Source organism: Pteropus alecto, unplaced genomic scaffold (genome assembly GCF_000325575.1).
Source record: "Pteropus alecto unplaced genomic scaffold, ASM32557v1 scaffold359, whole genome shotgun sequence".
Classification (NCBI taxonomy): Eukaryota; Metazoa; Chordata; class Mammalia; order Chiroptera; family Pteropodidae; genus Pteropus; species Pteropus alecto.
Genome location: NW_006443119.1, coordinates 147,286 through 163,683, shown reverse-complemented (window position 1 = coordinate 163,683; position 16,398 = coordinate 147,286). Strand labels below are relative to the sequence as shown.

At 48.0% G+C, this 16,398-nt stretch overlaps 1 protein-coding gene across 3 annotated transcripts; it reads right to left on the bottom strand.

The window, feature by feature from the left end:
- Positions 1-3,740: 3,740 nt before the first annotated feature.
- On the bottom strand, positions 3,741-15,142 carry FCAMR (Fc fragment of IgA and IgM receptor). Of its 3 annotated transcripts, none has more exons than XM_015597885.2 (7): positions 14,704-15,142; positions 14,488-14,615; positions 11,579-11,651; positions 7,171-7,509; positions 5,461-6,220; positions 4,706-4,821; positions 3,741-4,065 (listed from the first exon to the last, which is right to left on the bottom strand). In XM_015597885.2, the coding sequence occupies exons 2-7, from the start codon at positions 14,524-14,526 to the stop codon at positions 3,896-3,898; spliced, it is 1,497 nt and encodes a 498-aa protein (XP_015453371.1). In that variant the 5' UTR covers positions 14,527-14,615; positions 14,704-15,142; the 3' UTR covers positions 3,741-3,895. The 3 variants fall into 3 exon arrangements, with proteins under 3 accessions (XP_015453371.1, XP_015453372.1, XP_024896278.1); XM_015597886.2 differs by having other exon boundaries at positions 11,579-11,639; positions 14,704-15,139; XM_025040510.1 differs by lacking the exon at positions 4,706-4,821 and having other exon boundaries at positions 14,704-15,137.
- Between the last annotated feature and the right edge of the window lie 1,256 nt (positions 15,143-16,398).

Sequence of the window (16,398 nt, the reverse complement as noted above, 5' to 3'; positions counted from 1 at the left end):
GGAAAAAAAAAACCCAGAACCTTGGTGGAGAACAAGGAAAAGCTGGCCAGGGGTCAGGTGTTTGTCCTGAGTTATCTGAGATAGATGAACACCCTTGCAGATAATTTAGATCTGAGCTCTATTTGTGCAAATGCAGTGAGGACCTGAGGGCTGGTGACTAAATTTTTAGTTCTCTTCAAACTTTTGCACTTCACTTAGCCAGTACAGGAATAAGCTAACTAGCGAAGAGAACACATTACTGGAAATGTTTATGAATTTTTCTACACACAGGCATAAAGGAGGAAAACAAGGAAGACTTTGGAACCATAAACAGGGAAGGACCTGACCAGATACTCAGGCTCTAATTCCAAGCATGGAGAAGGCAGTGCACATATTGATCGAGGATTTAAGCTGTGGGGGTAGACCGCTTTGCATTCAATTCTTTGCCCTTTTTTTGAGGAGTCTAGCTACTTAGTTTCTCCGGCTTCAGTTTTCTCATCTGTAAAATGGATGTTATCATACTTACCTTACAGAAATGTTGCATCAAACGTGGTAACAAAATGTGGAAACATCTAGGATAGTGCCTGCTGTGTAAAGACACTTAACAGGTAGTAGTGGCATTAATAATGGAGGAGAACTGAGAGTTGTGCCTAACCCAGAGAACCTGCTGGATCATAGGAAAGTCAGTGCATCCCTGGATCTTGGATTAGAAATCTCCATGGACACATCTCTGATTCCAGCCTCGTAATGGGTGTTTCTCTGCCTCTTATCCTGGTGATATGGGTGTCATACCAGCTGGGGAATACAATGAAAAACAAACCACCGATAATACCAAATGGTGGAGTTGGCTGGCTTTGTCTGTTCTGCTTCTGGCCCTTTAAATCAACTGCTTGTGCCCCACTCCAGGCATCGACTGGCCCATAAAAAAGAGCTGTAAATACTCGGGGCTGCCCCACTTCCTTCCTGGAAAAGATTTCTCTCAGATCTTACCTCTGTCCATACTCGTCCCTGCAACTCTGACCTTGGCTCTGCTCTGGCCCTTTGATTTTGTACTGGCTCCTCCCACTGGTGGACCTCGGCTTTCCCTATAGCACCCTGACTAGAGAGTCTTTCCTACTTCTAGATGCTGCCCCCAACTCCAGCCACTTGGCCAACATCTTTGCCAGGCTGGTCTTTTTCTCCTAAGATGGGTTGTCAGGCAGGACGACCTAATTGCTGAATCCTAAACAGAAAGTATTATAGGCACTGGAGGAAGGGGAAGTCCCTGAGAGGTGTGCTCAGGGGAGCTTTGAGGAAGGACGGGGTCTGACTCTTCACAGAGTAGGGACAGGAGAGTCTTGTATGGTTTTATGGCTTAGTGCAGGGATTGGCAAATTATGGCTCCAGATCCAGATCCAGCCTGCTCTCTGCTTCTGTAAATAAAGTGTTGTTGGAGCACAGCCAAAGTTAGTCGTTTATGTGTTGTCTCTGGCTGTTTCAATACTGCAACAGAACTACGTGATTGTGACAGAGGCTGACTGCCAGCTCAGTCTAAAACAGTTACTAGTTGGCCTTTGTTAAAAAACAAAATTCAGCTGAGTAAAATTTAAAGATCTTCTTGGCTTTATTTGACAATTCATGAGTCAGGCAGCATCCCATAGAAAGGAGTTCCAAGAAACTGCACAAAATGACAACATTTAGGAGCAGAAGGGAGCAGGACAAGTGAGTCATACCAGCGAAAAGTGAATTGGCTCTGGCGAAGTCACTTTTCTTTAGGGATCCAGGAGGCAGATTACCTTGCTAGGGCTGACCAAGTGGTTCCTGGTTGACTGGTTTAAGTAAGATTCCATTTCTGGGAGAAGCTGAAATTATAATTAAGTCTTTTTGGTGATGTGGGGCTTAGCATTTGGGGCTCACTGTTTGTTTTTAACACTCTTCGCAGAGAAGTTTTGCTGATCCCTGGTTTATCGCATTGAGCTTCTCGGAGAAAGGGGTGATCTGAAGAACCCAGTCCTGTGAGATTGCTTCAGCAAAAGACAATAGTCCAAAGTGCTGGGGAAACAGGCATAACTTCCCTATTCACAATGCCCCTTAGTGTATTAAAGGCTCCAAAAAAATCCTACGCAGAGGAAGCTGTTTATTGTTTAACCCTCATTTGCCAAACTTCTTTGATCTACCAAATCAATCTACTTTTCCTCATAATACCTCTTAACACTAATTAGGTGGAATGATCCTGTACAACCTGGTTCTTGGCCCATCCCTGCCTCTAACGAACAGAGCGACCTTGGCTGAATTACATATCCCCCAAGGTCTGCTTCCTCATTGGTTGAATGGGATAACGGCAGCTGCCCTATCTCTCTTACAGATTTTTCAGGTGAGTCACAGAAGTGTGCATGAAAATAGTCTAGAGCAAGACGACTTTTGTCTTTAACTTTTTATTAGTTTTGCTTTGATATATTATTAGTAATGGCGAAGTGGAGAAGCACTATATCAAGGTCTTGAGTTCCTTCTTCTCGTCTTCATGCTGCTATCACTGTGTTAACTGAGTGACTTTAAACAAGTTATTTTCCCCTGAAGAGTGTTAGTTACCTCACACTAGACTGAGGGTTTTGGATAGGTTAGCTCTGAAATTCTGTAGTTGCATTTGGTTAGATGCATGCAACTTCCCTGCTTATCCAAAACGAGTCTCTCTCTCACAAACGTGAAGACAGCACCTCCTTGATTTTCTTGGGACATTGTCTGAGTTCGGCACCAGCTATGATGAGAAGATATCGACAAAGGGTTTCTGGTGCCACTGACGGCTTAGGGGTCAGTCTTCTGAGAATGTCTACCTGACAATTCTCAATTTGATGTCGGAGCCTTTCTTTCCCTTCTCTTCTATTGCTCAAAGGCTTCTCTGCTCAAACATGAAGTTCAGGCACAAGGAGACTCAGGGTGAAGCAAAAGTCCCCCAAAGGCATGAGATGAAGTGGTTTGAAAGCAGAATCCACATAAAATTCCTCTTGGCCACTTTCTTTCTTACCCCTCCTCCCCATCCCTTACTCTGAGCCACAACCATTTTTCAGCTTCATCAACATTCTTGCTATAAAGGCTTTATAAACAGTTGAATAAGAGGAGCTTTGTGAAGGAAGTGAGAAGCTACCGAAAAATACCCTCCTCCACCATGAATTTAGGAAAATCCCAGAAAATCTTGACTGGGCCCAAAGGCCTGCACAGCATATTGAGCCTCGGGGAAGGATAATTTGAGGACTAGGTGTTGTTCCTTTTGGTATCTATGTAGAAACCACCTGCCTATGGAGTCATCGAGGGGACTCCCAAATAAAGGAGGTGTCAGAGCACCTGCACGGGTAGAGTCTCCAGAGGCCATTGAGCCCATGCCCTTCCAGTCAGCCATTCAGTCACAAATATTTATGGGGGGATCTATTGAGTTGGAAGTTCTCTGCAGACATAGCAAGATGGATAAAACACAACTTCTTCCCTAAAGAGCTTAGGATCTACTTGAGAAGGCGAGACTAGTATACATGGATGTAATTCAATATGTACACAGGCTGAATGCTAACAGGTGTCAGAAAACGGGGCAACTAGTTTGGACTAGAAGTGATGGTTGAGAATTTGTAATTCCCCATACTGACTGGAAGCCTCTTAAATATTCAAACCCCCAGGAACAGAAACTCCACTCTTTTCCTAGGTGAACTCCATCAGTATGTAATAAATCCTTTCTTGAAGCCTTCTTTGAGTCCCACCGTCGCCTTTGGCTGTGACATTCATAGGCCTAACATAGGCCTAGTAGTGGTCAGCCTTTGCTTCTCCAGGTGGAGCCCCAGCTCCATTAGCTTCCCTTTGTACAGGTAGAGGAAGGATGAGAAAAGAGGCTGAGCCACGGTGTTCGGACCTGGTTCTCCTTCCACAGTGACCAAACATCATATCCTTCCATTCCTCAGGGTCCAGAGACCCTCTCCGGGACTGTCATGGTGGCATGGATATGAGGAGAATCATCCTGGAACAACTTCCTTTCCATACGGGGCAGCTCATCTGGCTGGAGGGTTAGTTCCAGGAAACGTGTCATCTGAATCAAGGTGATCCCTGTTGCACTTTCTGTCTCCTGAGCTGCACAAACACAGAGCACACTGTGAGGGTACTAGGCACTAAATCTGATTCCCCAAGAACCACCCCCACCCACTGCAACCCTTCAAAAACTTCCTAACACAGAACTGCAATTGAGCACTTAGGTTGACAGGGACTGGGCCAGGCCATTGGGTCCCTGGGTCAGAGAATCTTAGCCTCTTCCACTTGCCCCCAGAAAATATCAATCTTTCTTTGCCAGATCTATACACCATGGAGGACTCACTTTAGGAGTGTTGAAACCTGGGCATATTGCTGTAGCAGACTTTCAGCTGGGCCATACAGAGGGTACAAAAGTAGTTTAGTCCCACATCTGGGGCTTGCACTCCTGCTGTCTGCTGTTGGGGTCACTCATGTGTTCATATGCTTATGGTTAGTGTGTGTCTTGGGAGAGATCATCCTTAAGCTCTGGGATGTCATTGAGACATAAGTACAGAGATGATTTTCCCATTGGATTGATAAAGAAACCAAGGCCGAGAATGGTTAAAAGGCTCAGAACTTAGCACTTCTACCTCCAGAAGTCCTGGCACCAACTCTGAGCCCAAACCCCACTCCCAGTCCTGAGGGTGTCAGGTGGGAACAAGCACTCCCCCGCCAAACTTGGGGCTGCTCAAACTCAACTCACAGGTGCTCTTTCTCCGCAGCTTCTTTCCCAACAGAACAAGGGCCAAAAGTGTAAGCAGGAACAGCACCGTGGAGACTGGGGTCAGGACCCAAGAAACCTTCTCTGCTGGAGAAGCTCTGGAGCGGAGGTGGTAGGGGCAGAGCACAGGAGAGGGGAAGTTGGAGCTGGATAGGAGACTGAACACCATTTGGCCTTCACCCCTCATTTTACAGGTGAGAAGCTGAGACCAAGGTGAGCTGGCTGCCCTCGTTCCACGGTAGGTTAGTAGCAGAGCTGGGACTAGAAGACCTGTTTTCAGGTTCCCGAGCCCCAGCTCTTTTTTCTGGCTCCACTGCCTGTGTGTGGGCCCCACCGAAGCACCACAGTGGGAAAGAGGACTGAGAGTCAGGGAATGTACCCTTGGCGTTTGGCTCCACCGCAATCTTTCTTCGTGGCTTCACCAAGTCAAGTTCCCTCTCTGGAGCTTTTGTTCCTCATCTTTAAAAAAGAAGTCCCAATGGTTTCACCTAAATATTCTGTTATTCTATTGTTTAGATTTTTGCTTGCAGACCACATGAAAATACTCAGATTCTCCTAGCGAGGACCTTGAATGAGGAAAAGCATCTGATTTTTATGTCCCTTGTCCTCTACTGTCTTGTGGTTACAAAGGGAGAGAAGTGAGATGGAGAGGGGCATAGAGGTTAGCTTGTTGAGGGATGTGCCAGGGGCAGGAGCAAGTGTGGAGCCCCAACCGAGAGGAGGGCCTGGGGTTTTACCTGTTCATGGAGAACCCCATGCCTGGGGGCCGCAGGGGTCCTGCTGCCAGGTCCTGGCTTGGCGTTGCTTGGGGACCACTGTCTCCAGCAGGGCTGTCTAGGTCCCCTTTAGTGCTTCCTTCCATAGATGCCATCTCTATGATGGTGGGCCCCAAGGTCCACACACCTGCAGCTGGGGTGGTTCCTTCAATGGAGCCCAGGGCTTGTGGCTTAGAAACCAGTCTTGCTTCTCGGAGGGTTTCCCACACCCATTTTTCTGAGACCAGGGTTGATGGCCTAGAGGTCCCTGTGATCATCCAGTCTGCATCCAGGCCTGTTCTGACCCTCTCTGCTTCCTCTCTTGGCCTATCCGCCTCAGTAGTTCTTGCCTCTCTCCCTTCCTCACTGGCTCTAGCGCTATTTGCTACTGAGCCTCTGGCGCCCCATACCCAAATACCTTCTGTTGTATTGGACATGCCTCTGATTGCCGAAGCTGGACTCTCTGGAATGGAGACTGTTGCCCAGATGGTTTTCTCTACCTGGCTAACTGGATCTGCAACTACTGCCCCAGTGGTTCCTGAGGTTCGCCTTCTCTTCATGGAAGCTGTTCTTTTGCTGATTCCTGGAGTCAAACCAACTCTGTCCCATCCTGCCTCTTGTCTTCCTATAGTCTGAGTGGTTCCTGGGGTCCATCTGTTGGTGGCTGGAGATGCTATTCCAAAGGACCTCCTGACAAGTTCACCGGAAGCGGGAATGACTCCGGGGATAGTGCTGGGAGGACCTGCATGAACAGCAGAGAGAGACACATGGGAAGGCCATCCTGCTGCCTGCAGGGTTGAGCAAAGGATGCCAGGCTGAAAGTGTTTGCAACGTGGAATGCAGCCTTACTAAGTGATAGTCTTTGGCTAATATGTCAGATAAAATAAAGATTTGGGAAAACCAGATGTATTCTCTAGTAGGTTGCAAATATTGACATTCTATGGTCCTATCTCCTTTGTTATGTCCACATATTCTCTATTCAAGCTGTCTAGGACTCCTATATTGCTTCCTTTCCCAGGGGCCCATAGCCTACCACGTACTGCACTTCAAATGAGAAAAAAAGAAAAACTTCAATGGCAGTAGAGCTTCCAATCTCAGCAGGTAACCAGTTAGATGTCAACATCTAATAAAACAAGTCCACTCTCAGGCACTTGTGCCTGCCTGCTCCCTCAAATGCCATCTCTCCGGTAGGCTGGCCTTTCATAGCCTGGACTCTGGGTGCCTGACTCTGGATCAGTTCTCTGGAACCTGCCACACAGGGATGGACCTGGTAACTGTCAGGTATCTGCCGAGGGGCTCAGTCTTAGGAAGAGCCCAGTCCCTATTCCTCTGTCCTGTCTGTCTTACTTCCTCTGCTTGTCTAAACAAAGAGACACTGTGACCTAAAGCAACTACATTATCCAATTCGCTACCTTCTTGAAATGCTTTCTAGATATACAAGCTACACATTTGGGAGGAATCTGGCGGGATAGCTGGTGTTCATTCAGTTGGAAAGTTTGCCCTGACATCTACCTTCCTTCTGAGACCAGTTTCCTTAGAGATGAAAGCCTTCTTCTTAAAGTCCTTGCCTTGCCCCAGCTTCTCCTCATCACACCCCCGGTGGTTAAAACCCTCTTGGACCTCTCCGTTTTCTTGCACCTTCTTCCTGGCATTCACTTCACCAACCTTGACCCACCGGTCATCAGCCCCTACCTTCAGAGATGGTCAGGTTCATGCTGGAGAACAGCACGTCGTTTCTGTTTCCAATGCCACAGCGATAGGACCCCACATCTTCCGGGGACAGCTGGGACAGCGTCACCACAAAGAAGCCATTTTGCGGGAAGTCTGATAGAGCCACACGGTCACCATAGTGCAGGTGAGTGTAGTGGTTGGTGGACACAACGGTGGGGCAGAGCCACGTCAGGGGGCGTAGGCGACACCAGTACTTCCTCTGGAGCCCGTTGATGAACGAGGGGTTGTAATGGCACTGGAAGGTGACAGTGTCCCCAGGCTTCCCAGACACTAGCCTTGGGCCCCTCAAAGAGTTTACAGCTGCAGGCAGAGAAGAAAATACAAGGAGGAGAGCTGAGTATAGTCACTGTGTCTGGGGAGCTACAAGCTCCACATTCTGCCAGAATTAGGGGGCAGGTAAGAAATGCCTTCTTGAAATGAGGCACAGAAGAATCAATATAGAAACGTCAGAACTTAGTTCCTGGGTCAGGGGTAGCCCCAAGATATGGAATGGAGCTGTATTCAAGGCCCCATTTAAGAGACAGACATGCAAAAATAATCTTAGCCATGATTTAGCTAACACTTGTGTGCCAGGTATTCTCAGACAAGTCCGTCCAGAGCCTGGGTTCCTTCCACTGTGCCCCAAATGCAGATGTTCGAAAAGCTGTCATCTAAACACTGGTAAGAGGACAGAGGCAACATCTGGCAGAGGACTGTGGTTTATGTGCATGGGACGTAAAAGAGAGATGTTAAAGAGTGAGAACAGATCAGCGTGCTTTCTGCAGAAGGGAGGGGGCCCTGGAACACAAGGATCCTTGTCTGCTCGGTGGTTACCTCCCTAGACCAGTGGTGGCAAAACCGTTCATGATGGCCACTTTTTTGTAGAAGGAAACACAACCAAGAGCCACGGTCAAGGCCCACGTGAGCAGTATTGTGCTTACGTCTGCTTTGGCACTAGGCGTAAACCGTAGTTGAACCACACCATGTGGCCTGTTTACTAAAAGACTTAGTAAACTTGGCAGGCAGAAGCCAAGTTTATTCTTTCTCTTACCGCCTCTTCACACTCACTCTGTGGACTTCTCTGTTCCTTGATGAAATCTCAGACATTGTTTCATATATAGTAACTTTTATAGTCTCATGTGGATAAGAAAAAGGCCAGTCTAGACTAAAATTATATATCCAGTCCAGCCCAATGGCTGGTTGCAGCTCCAGTCTCTGATCCAATCGAAGCCTTTTCTTTTCTCTCAGGGGCTTGGAGGCCTGCGTGGGGGACAGGCGCATGCTGGGGTCCCTTGCTTTGCTTTGCCTCTTCCTCTACTCAAAACTGCTATTTTAAGCCCCTCTGGGACTGAGCATGGAGGGGAGAGAGGAGAGGCGAGTGGGGCAGTGGTGGTCTGCTCCTGGTTCCTCCAGGCATTGCAGATACCCAGAGCTGCTGCCTTGTCTTTTTCCTCCCAAACCTCCTTCCTATGGCCTCTGGCTGCAGTTCCTTCCTTGTAAGAACTACCTCTCCTCCTGCTGGCTTCCCGGGACTCCTCCAAATACCACCAAACCTATGACTTCTTGCCACCTGCTGCTTTTTATGGTCACAATCCCCTCTGGGTGACCCTCCTGGTGGAGGCCCCAAGCCAAGGAAGCACACCTTTATCCTGATGTCAGGAGAAACTTGGACATATGGCAAGCTTGTTGAGTGGCTTTGTAGAAGTTTCTTCTTACTTGGCTCCCACAGTGAGCTCGTCTATACCCTCAGGTGGCTACGTGGTGGGCTATTGTGGGAATGGCTAGCTTTGGAATCTCTCTCTATAATCCTGCACAGGTGGCTCAACACCTTGCTTTAGGATGAGGTGCCTGGCATATCTATCAGTCTGTTCTATGTCTATAGCACCTTTGAACCCAAGAAAGTTCAGTTTGATATCCTGGTACCAGGACTGACTACATAATTTGTGGGGCCCAGTGAGAAATACAAATATAAGACCCCTTGTTCAGAAGTTATTAAGGATTTTGCTATGGTCATAGCAGAGCATTAAACCAAGCAAGCACCTTCTGAGTACAGGGCCCCATGTGACTGCCCAGGGCCACATGCCGGTGAAGCTGGTGCTGCCTGTTGCATACGTCTTGAGGTCTAATTTTAGGAAGAGTCAAGGCCATAAATGCTATGGATGTATCAACACTCAGTGCAGGTTTAACTAAATGATAGACCAACAACTATGCAACTATTGATAAAATTAAGCGACAGTTTATCAGTAAAAGGGAAGAGTATTCACAATGACAAACAAGGACCATCCCGGGACAACAGAGATGGTGCCCTGACAAAGTGTCCCTACCCCAGACGTCAAGACCTCGCGTGATCTACACGTGGCACGTGCGAGAGGAGCACCTCCCTGTGAACTGTCCGGATGACGTGGTCCGACTCGCTGGCGGAAAGCTGGCGGGGAGCCCTTAATCGAGTCCTGCAACTCACGTGTGTTTCTACTGTTAATACTGAATTTTACCGACCCTTAAAACTCATTCGGTGGATTGCTGATCAGCAGCTCTTAGTTATTCATAATTAAGGTTTTGGAATTTATTATTAGTCACCTGTGAGAACTAAAGAAGCATTTTAGGGTCCATGTGGCATCCACTTGGGGTCCCTGATGCTAATTCCCTGCCTTCTGATGGAGGGGGTGCCCCTGCTCCCATTTGCCCACCATTTCCCAGTGGTTGTCTATTGCTGTGGCTTCTATCGGGGAGGGTGAGTGAGGCCTGCAGTTGGAGAGAGGCCACGACTGAGCCTGGCTTGGACTGAGAAAGTGCAGGAGGTCTGAGCAGGACCAGGACTGTAGGGCCAGCAACTGCCATGGATTTCTCTTCCTACCAGCAGAGGGGTGAGAAAGGTGTGAGTGTGTTCTTGGTACAGAGGTAGAGCCTGGAGGGAAGAGAGCCAGCCCATAGCCACCCGAGATGGGGTCTTCTGTGTGGAGAGGCCAAAGCAGATCCAGGGCACAGGGAGGAGACGGGCCATCAGGGGGCCATGTAAGAGTCCACAAAGACACAAGAGGAAGAGCTAGCTCTAAACCTCTGCCAGGCCAGGGAGCTCTCTGCCATCCTGACGCATACAGCTGCCTGGCTTCTGCTGCTTCTCCCTCCTGCCTCTGACCCTGCTGGGGTCCAAGGGCCAGCCGCCAAGTTAGAGAGAAGGAGGAGGGGAAGGGAGAAGATGGCCCTCACCGCTTCCCGCCTTTTTGACTGCAGGCTAGGTACATGAGGTGACATATCTTTGAATGAAAATTGAAGTGCTGACTAAAATATTTAAATGAACACTTAAAATTATGAAATTTAGAATGTTTAAAACTTAAAGGAATTAAGTTAGGACTGTTATATATACGCCAGCATGAAAATCATGGGCTGCCTGAGTTTTCATTTGGGGCGGGGGAAGCCTGCTTCCACCGAAAAATTTTAAAGGGGGCAGTGAAATATTAAAATAGAGATGGTGTGATTATATCACAGAAAATTCTTGCTCAAATATTCGCTTCCTTTGATTCATTAAAACTCTGATTTGTTTATAAGCAAAAGCAGTTGTTAATATTTTTTAAATTTTTGGGGGGTATTATCATAGCATTTTTATTCAACAGTTATTTGTTAACAATTATTTGTTAAATATCTACTTGGGACTAGGTTCTAGGTACCAGATTCTCTAGGAGCATACTCACTACTTTCCTCATTGGCTCCCATTACCATCAAAATAAAATCCAGACACCACAGCATGATGACAGAGCTATTTATCATCTGAGCCTGGCCAGCCTCACTTCACCAGCCTGCTAGGACATTTAGGGCAGGGACCTATCTTTCATCCATCTGTCCCTAGTGCCTGGCACATGGTAGGCTCTCTATAAATGTGTGCGGACTAGTAATAAATACAATTTTTATTTACCCTTCTAGTTTCTGTGTAGACTCCAAACCCTTTAGAGTAGGGCAGGGTGTTCATCTTGATGTCCTTTGTACTGGGACAGGCACTTGAGTGCTTTTAGAATGAGTGGTCATGGAGCAGTGCTACGGCTGTCTTTCACACACCCTGGAACCCTTACAAATGCAGCTGACTCTCAGTCGTCAACTTGAATAGAATAGAGTGGAAAATAGGGACTATCGAAACAGTGAATATTCTAGAAGTCATCAGATCAGGCATGTGACCTCTCCTGTGAGCTCTCGCCTCCCTCACTCCCCCTGGGCCCAGATCTGACCACTGCCTGGATCCACCGCATGGCCTCAGATCCCAGGAGAGAAAGCCATGGATATGCCCAAACTGCTGAGGGAGGGCTGAATGCCACCAAGGCACCTGGCAGGGGTCTCTGCAGCCTGGAAAACTCGGGTCTGGTCTCGCAAGCTCTGCATTTGGGCTGTGTTTGGGACTCACCTTGCAGCAGGCACAGTATGAGGAGGATGGGCATTCTCCATCCTGCCCTCTGGTTGGTGACCTGCAAAAAACACTATAAATGTAGAGGCTGAGAGGGGGCAAGTGAGAAGCTGCCGTGAGCTGCAGTGGGACTTGGGGCAAGCACCTTGGAATCTCAGTTTGCTCAGCGCTGGGGCTGGGTTGGATATATCTAAGAGCAAGACAGAGACTACCTTCTCTGAGAGAAGCAGGACTCCATGCTCACACGCAGGCACCTTTGGTCTGTGTGACCACCACCAAAGGCTAAAACTTCCCCAACCCTGGAGATTTCTGTGTTCAGAAGAGGCAAACTGGCCTCTCTGTAGGATTACAGTCTCCATACTCACTTGCCGGCGTGGAGCTCTGAACTGGGGGAGCATTGTGTAGGGGAAAGACTACATGCTGGAAGTTTAGACTTGAGCCAGCACTATGGGACCGCGGAAAGGTTACTCTGTGTCAGAGATTTGTTTCCTCTCCAGGGAAAGGGAGAATCTGTGCAGGCTTATTGCATAATGTCAATGAAATTGTGTTGGAAGTGCCAACAAGGTGCCTGGCACAGAGCGACTCCTTTTCACTTGTCTCTTCGCCCCTTCTCTTTTGCAGGGGAACAGACTTCCCAGAGAGAAGCTTTCTGTCTCACCGAAAGTGTGCCTCTGGTCAGTAACAGAGAGTTAAAGACTGATGCTCAGCCCAAGTGCTTATCTGCACAGGGATCCTTCGCAACTGCACGGTTCACTTCTAAAAGTCGTGCCCCCCCCCGGTTCACACCGATCTTCCCTCTGCTCTGGTCTCTTCCACTGGCCTGGGGAGCCCTTGAGGACAGGACGATAGGTCTCATCTGTCACTTCCAGGCTCTAAAGCAAGATCCAGCACAGTGTAGGCAGACCATGCACAGCTGCTGTGAGCAAGACCTGACCACCCTTTTAGTGGACATCATACTGATCCCAGCTTAATAGTCTTTTTTTTTTTCCTTTTTAAAATTTAAGTTTATTAAGGTAACATTGGTTAATACAATTATATAATTTTCAGGTGTACATTGTAATTTGACATCTGTATGTCCTATTGTGTGTTTACCACCCAAAGTCCAGTTTCCTTTAGCTACCATATATTTGATCCCCTTTACCCACTTCACCCTCCCCTCTCCCCCTATATTTGACCCCTTTAGTAGTCTTTTGTTGCCTGCTGATGAATAAAGGCAGAAATTGTACATTATGCTTCTTTTGTAGTCTCCATAGAGTTTTCATGGGTGCTTTTTGATTGATTAAAAATCTGTTCTTTCAATCTATCTACTGCCTGCAGTTCTTGGGATGTATAGATAAAATATATATATATATATAGATAGATAAAAATATATATATACAAACTGAAGTAGCCATTGTTCCCTCTCTCCAACTCTAATGCATATGGCACCAATGCCAAGAAGAGGCGCTAACAGTCACTGGTTGGCCCACGAGCCCTTTGCCCCCCTTCCCCAGCTGGGCCACACAAGGCCGCTGGCCAGTCTGGGACATAGGCTACAGGAGGAGAAAGGGGAGTGGAGGGGGGTGGAAGAGGGCAGAGGAAGTTGAAGAAGGGGGAGAGGGAAGTGAGAGTGGGAGGTGAAAGAAAGGAGGAAGGAAGAGAGAGGAGAGAACAAGAGAAAAGTAGAGACCGTGGGTCAGTCCTGTAGCTGCAAGTTGTCACCACAGCTTGACTCTGTCCAGCCATCTCCACCAAAGCCTTTGCCTGCTCTATCCAGGTAGAGCCCCAGGAGTGGTCAGACTTGGAAAAGTCCGCAGGCCCCTCATGCCTCCTCCGTGCCTCCTGCGGCAACTCCACCGTCCTGGGCGCTGCCGTGGCAGCCTTAGGCCTTCCCTGCCTTCCAGAGCTCCTGGCCTCCTGCCCTCATCTGGAGGCCCTCCCAAGTGTGCCGGCACCTATTTCTTTGTTTGATTAATATTCACCAAGTCCAAGGCTAATTCTGAGGCTGGCGTCCAGACCTCTGGGCTAGTTTTTCTAAAGAGCTAATGTAGCACATGTTGGGGCCAAAGTCTCTGCACCACATGGCCCAGTTCTGAAGTCCAGTGGGGCAGCCACCTCTCCACCTCTGAAGAGCAATGAGGAAGCACGGAGTGCGAGATAAAATGTTTTCAAAGAGTTATCAGCCTTCACTGGAGGCTGCAGGATAGCGTTCAACAGAATGTCTCCAAGTCTCCCACTCAGCAACGACCTTCACAAAACCTTTCTCCAGGAGACAGGGAGCCCTACCTAGATAGTAGCCTGGGGCCACAGGCTTCTGTTATGGTGCAAGGCATTTTCGGGGATGAGGGTCACAGTGAAGAGCTCTCTTATCTCTCGGTTTTGCTGGGAAGAGCATCTACCTCAACTTCAGCACAGACTGGTGTATGACTCCCCAAATCCCCACTGCCTCCTGCCCCGAGCCCCACTTCTCTCTTATCCCCCGACCCTTGGGGCAGAAGACAAGAAAGGAAGAAGCCAGTGTGGTTTAGACTGACAAGCATAGATCCAGGACTCAGGAGGCCCTGCCTTGCTTGTGGCTGATGGAATGACCTTGAACTTGTGTCTTTCCTCTCCACTGCAACAGAAGAGCTTTGACTGCATGATCTCCCTGTTTCTTTCACTTTCTAGCATTTGTTGGTTCTAAATTATTCAGGGGCCTCTAAGGAATCATGCATTCTGATGGGAGGGAGAGTGGGGGTGAGCAAAAGAGTAGGGAGTTAGGAAGGAGTTGCTGTGACCTGAACTCCAGAATCTTCTCTGACCTCCTGGAGGGAGCCCAGCTGCTCCGTGAGTGGCACTTGAATGCGTGCCTGACAGCTGCTGCAACTCACCACCCACATTCCACATTCGGAGACAAGCCCCCAACCTCTGGGGAGAAAGCCTCATCTCACCTTTTGTTCTCCAGGCTTAGCTGGGGCTTCTCCACCCATCTCAGTCTAGATATCAAGTCCACCTGGACTTTTCTTTCCCTCTCTTTGAGATGCTGGTGGTTGGACGTCTTCTAGTCTTCTCTTTAAACCTGGAGACCAAAAAGACAGTATTGGTGTTGGAAAGCCGTTGGAGTTGGCTCTGGAGGATTGCAGTGCAAGGTGAAACTCTGCATTCACCTCTCCACAGCCTGCAGCAAGTCACTTCATCCTAGGCCTTGGGTTTTATTTCTTGCAGGAGAGAGCCAGTCCTGGTCCCTTGTCGTTCTTACTGTCACTTATTCCTGAAGAACTTTTCCAGGGTGGTGACAGTAGCTTCAAGGAAAATACACAGATCCACATCCTTCTACCTCTCATTACCCATCCAGTCCAGGGTCCCAGGCTTTTCGGGATGCCCCAGCTTATCCTGGCCATTCAGGTCTCTCCCAGACAAGTGATGCAACAACCTGGACAGGAGAGAAAATTCAGGAGAGGAATTCCCCTGCTGTCTGGCTGGCAGCTGGGGCCTCCTAGCTGACCTGGCTCCTTCAACTCCCAAACAGAGGCGGTTTGGGTCACTGACTCCAGTTCAAGTGCACACCTCGTAGTTACTATTTAATGCCCTAGACAAAGCACCATACAGAAATGAGATGATCGCCATAGAAAGAGAACACTAAGTGTGGCTTATTCAGATGGATGACGCACTTAAAAAATCCCCCAAGAATTCCTTTTGGAAAATATTTCATGGGTGTGTATTTTTCTTGTAAATGATGTGATCTGCCTATATACATCTGCTGGTTTTAAACTGACATTAAAATGGCTGGCACTACCCAAGCACTAAACAGCTAAGGGGCTCCAGGGGAGAGAAGTACTGCAGACTATAGTTAAGGACCCTCACCAGGACCCTGGATAGACAACATAGCACTCTCAGGCCAACTAGATAGGACATTTCTTCCTTAAGAAAAAAATAAATTCAGCTGGTACATTGCTGCACAGTTTGAACAACCATTGGTGACAGCGTGCACCTCTGTGTACTCCCTCTTCCAGGGTGGGATAGGAATCGAGTCACTGAAAGCAAGAGGAGAGGAAAAGAAGCAACGCCACAGGTGCCTGGGCTGGGACACGGCAGTCGTGTGTATGCGCTGTTGCTACGTGCACAGCCGCGTGCGCTGTTATCCCAGTACTTGGCCATGAGCTCCAGGCCTGGAGCTCAATATCTTCACAAACACCTATAGCCTCCCACAGAAGTTAGAACACATCTGCAACGTGAACGGCATCCCCTTAGCCGTGCACGTGTTTGACCAGTGCACAACCCGGAGAACTGTACACTGTGGCCCTGCATTCAGAGGCTATCCCTAGAATTGAATGATCCCTGTGCAGGCGGTAGAAAGGGTTAATGTCTGGCTAGATTTTTCCCTCCCAGCTCCTTGGGGAGCAGTACAGCATTGTGGTTAATCACGTAGACTTTGGAGTCAGATTCCCTCCAAGTTAATATCCCAACCCTACTTTTTATTGGGAAAGTGATATGAGTCAGATTATGTACCCCTGTCTCCTGTTTTACAGATGAGGAAAACAGGAGATAATAACATCTACCTGATAAAGTTACTATGTGGATTAAGCAATAATCCATGTAATTCAAAGTAAATTGCAAATTCTCATTAACATTAGCTGATAATAGCTTGGTTTATAGCAACAGGGAGCTGAAATCTTGTAATGATCAAACCCTCCAAAAAAAAAAAAAAAGTTCTTTTTGAAGTCTTCATCTATTCAGAAGTCTGGCACTTTTCCTTCCTTCCTCGCTTCCTCGCCTTCTTTCTCTTTCTTCCTTTCCTTCTTCCTGTCTTTCTTTCTTTCTTTCTTTCTTTCTTTCTTTCTTTCTTTCTTTCTTTCTTTCTT

Bases quoted from the DNA above. Each gene is read 5' to 3' on its own strand.
- FCAMR (XM_015597885.2), bottom strand. From the start codon at position 14,526: ATGGGTGGAGAAGCCCCAGCTAAGCCTGGAGAACAAAAG. The intron at 11,652-14,487 runs GTGAGATGAGGC...CTACATTTATAG, and splicing joins CTAAGCCTGGAGAACAAAAG to TGTTTTTTGCAGGTCACCAA. The intron at 7,510-11,578 runs GTGAGTCCCAAA...CTCTGCCTGCAG, and splicing joins CATACTGTGCCTGCTGCAAG to CTGTAAACTCTTTGAGGGGC.